The 2,913-nt window shown below is 48.1% G+C and overlaps 1 protein-coding gene across 1 annotated transcript in view; it reads right to left on the bottom strand.

The window, feature by feature from the left end:
• The window catches only part of Cnksr1 (connector enhancer of kinase suppressor of Ras 1), a 12,703-nt gene extending 9,790 nt beyond the window's left edge, over positions 1-2,913 (bottom strand). The window contains exon 1 of the mRNA XM_029565248.1: positions 2,861-2,913. Coding sequence (XP_029421108.1) covers positions 2,861-2,912 — 52 coding nt within the window. The 5' untranslated portion in view covers position 2,913. The remainder of the gene's footprint in view (positions 1-2,860) is intronic.

The following is a 2,913-nucleotide window of genomic DNA, read 5'->3' as shown; positions in this document are numbered from 1 at the left end:
TCTGCCTGCCTCTGCCTCCTGAGTGCTGGGAATAAAGGTGTGCACCACCACAGCCGGCTACAGTATCTTATTTTTTGGCCACATGTGACTGCAGGTTAGATATGCCTGAAAGGTGGTCCCCAGACCAGCACCAGTCTCATGGAGGAATTTGTTAGTAAAGCAAATTCTTGCCAGGCATGGTGGCTCAAGCCTGTAATCTCAGGATTTAGGAGGCTGAGACAAGAGCATTGCTATTAGTTGGAGGCCCAATCTGGGCTACAGTAAAATAATTTAAAAAAGCAAATTTCACCCAGGTGTGGTGGCGCATACCTTTGATCCCAGCACTTGAGAGGCAGAGGCAGGCAGATTTATGTGAGTTCAGGGCCAGCCTGGTCTACATAGTGAGTTCTAGGACAGCTGGGGCTACAGGGAGACCCTGCTTCAAAAAGACCAAAAAAAAAAGCAAATTCCAGAGTCAGGTGTCCTGATACCTGTAAAAAAAAATAAAGAAAAGAAAGAGAAAAAAAGAAAGAAAGAAGACAGAGAAAGAAAAGCTGGGTGTGATGGAGCACACCTTTAATCCCAGCACTCAGGAGGCAGAGGCAGGCGGATCTTTGTGAGACATGCCAACCAGATCTAGATAGCAAGTTCCAGGCCAGCTGGGGCTATAAGGAAACCCCGTCTCAAAAACATTAAAAAAAGGAGAAAATTCCCAGCCCTCACTGCACAACTGCTAAAGCAGACACTCGGGGCTGGGGCCTAGCAGTCTGTTTTAACAAATCCTTCAGGTGATTTATGTTCCCTTAAGTCTAAAAACAAGTGATATGGAAGATGAGAGCAAAGGGCTTTAAGTCAGGAAGACCTGAGGGTAGGCTACTTGACACATACAATTGCTCTGTGCCTCAGTTACTTCTATACAATGGAAACAAAGTACCTGTCTTCTAACCATGTGTTTTAGATGGCTTGCTGTGTGTCAAGCACTTGGTCAGTTGTCTGGCAATAACAGCCATCACATTATAGCCAGGCTGTCTACCATAACGAGGCTGCTGTCTTCCTTCAGCATCTCAGCACAGTTCCTCCAACTCAACACTTGAGAAATCTGAGCTACCAACTCCTTCTGCCTTATCACCTTCACATGTGTTAGTCTCTCTGCCCAGACCACTTTCCCAGCTCCTTCGCACCTTCTTCCATCTGCCTCCATGAAGCCTTCCATTGCTCCCCAAACTAGGCTTGGGGTGGGGTGGCAAGTCTTCTTGCTCCCACGGCCCCTGAGCCTCCACACATCCGTACCTATGCACTGGTCTCTCCCGTTGTACCTGAGGCCTTAAATAACCATTCATTTGTAAACTCGATCCTGGCACAAAGCAGAAACTCAAAAATAAGAAAAACTGGGGCTGGAGAGATGGCTCAGGGGTTAAGAGCACTTGCTGTTTTCCCGGAGTACCCAGGATCAATTCCCAGCTCTATTGCTCTCTTCTAGCCTTTGAGGGCACCACACACATACCAGTATACATATCGGCAATCAAAACACTTGTACAAATAAAAATAAACTAATGAGGGGTTAGCGAGTTGGCTCAGCAGTTAAGAGCACTGGCTGCTTTTGCAGAAGACGCAAGTTCCTTTCCTAGCACCCACATGGTGGCTAACAACCATCTGTAACTCCACTTCCAGGGGAATCCAATGCCCTCTTCTGATCTCCTCGGGCATTGCACGACATGGGTACATTTACATACATGCAGAAAATACAGTCATACACATAAAATACAAATGACAAATATTTTTAAAAGATAAATTAACCATTAAAAAAAGACTGTTACACAGTTGAGAAAATGGACATAGATGGAGATTTAGCATCCTGTCCCAGACCAGACTCTTTCACTGGGGAATGTGTGTGTGGTCATTAGCTTTTCCTCCTACCTTATATGACATCAAGAACAGTGGGCCAAGGGTTCATGAACCTGTTGCTCACTAGCCATTGTTACTTGAGCAACTTCCTGTGTTGAATATGTTGGGCTGCCTTCCACCGGTCCAGGAGACCCCAACATTGAGTTACACATGTGTAGCCATGCTGTAATTGTCTCATTTTATCCACTTCATAGACAGAGAAACAGACCTGTGGTCACAGAGCTGGTGAGTGGAAGCGATGGCCTGAGCCTCAGTCAGTGTGTTCACTATAGTTCTACTGGGCTGCTTAGGTCGAGTCAGCCCCCTGCAGGCTCCAGCTGCCCCTCTGAAAGGGGTGTCTTCATTGGACTCTCCACTGCACCCGCAGAAGGCTTCCATTTCCCTAGCCTGTCTGTATTTGTGTCTCCTGCTGTCTGGGTTCAGTAGGTCTGGGGAGTCATCCTCACTCAGATGAGAACCCCAGGATGGGGCTGTCACCTGCTTCATTCAGTCTACCAGGCTCTGCTTTCTGCCAACCTCAGGCTGGAACAAGGGAAAAATGACACCAGGGCTAGCCCTGTTCCAAGACTGAGCAAATCACTTCAAGGTTTCAAGCTTCAGTTTCTGCTTCTGATAAATGGGTTTAATAATAGCCCACGGGGCCCTGGGGCGCCCGGAAGATGAAGGCGATAAAGTGGTCATGGGCCTTTGAGAACTCTTGTTTATTACCCCACCTGGCCATTACCACTTTGGCCCTGGTGCTTGGGCTTACAGGGATATGTGAGGACCCTCTCCTGGGTTTTGGGTCTTCTGGAATCGCCCATCTGCCCAGCACTGTACCTATAGTATGCTGGGTACACTGGTACACCACAGACGCTCTATAAATACCTGTTGACTGAATAATACACTGGGCGGCTCTCTCTCTCTCTCTCTCCTTTCTGACCAGGGGACACCACACTAACTCCCAGAAGCCCACCTCTGCTCCGACTCCACCCACCTCTCAGCCAAGCTGCCACCTTCTCGGGAGTCCAGGCCTCCACCGGCTCCATA

The sequence above is a fragment of the Nannospalax galili genome, unplaced genomic scaffold (genome assembly GCF_000622305.1).
Source record: "Nannospalax galili isolate Female #2095 unplaced genomic scaffold, S.galili_v1.0 scaffold1258, whole genome shotgun sequence".
NCBI classification, from domain to species: domain Eukaryota; kingdom Metazoa; phylum Chordata; class Mammalia; order Rodentia; family Spalacidae; genus Nannospalax; species Nannospalax galili.
Note: the sequence above shows the minus strand (reverse complement) of the source record. Positions and strands in the feature narration are given on the sequence as shown.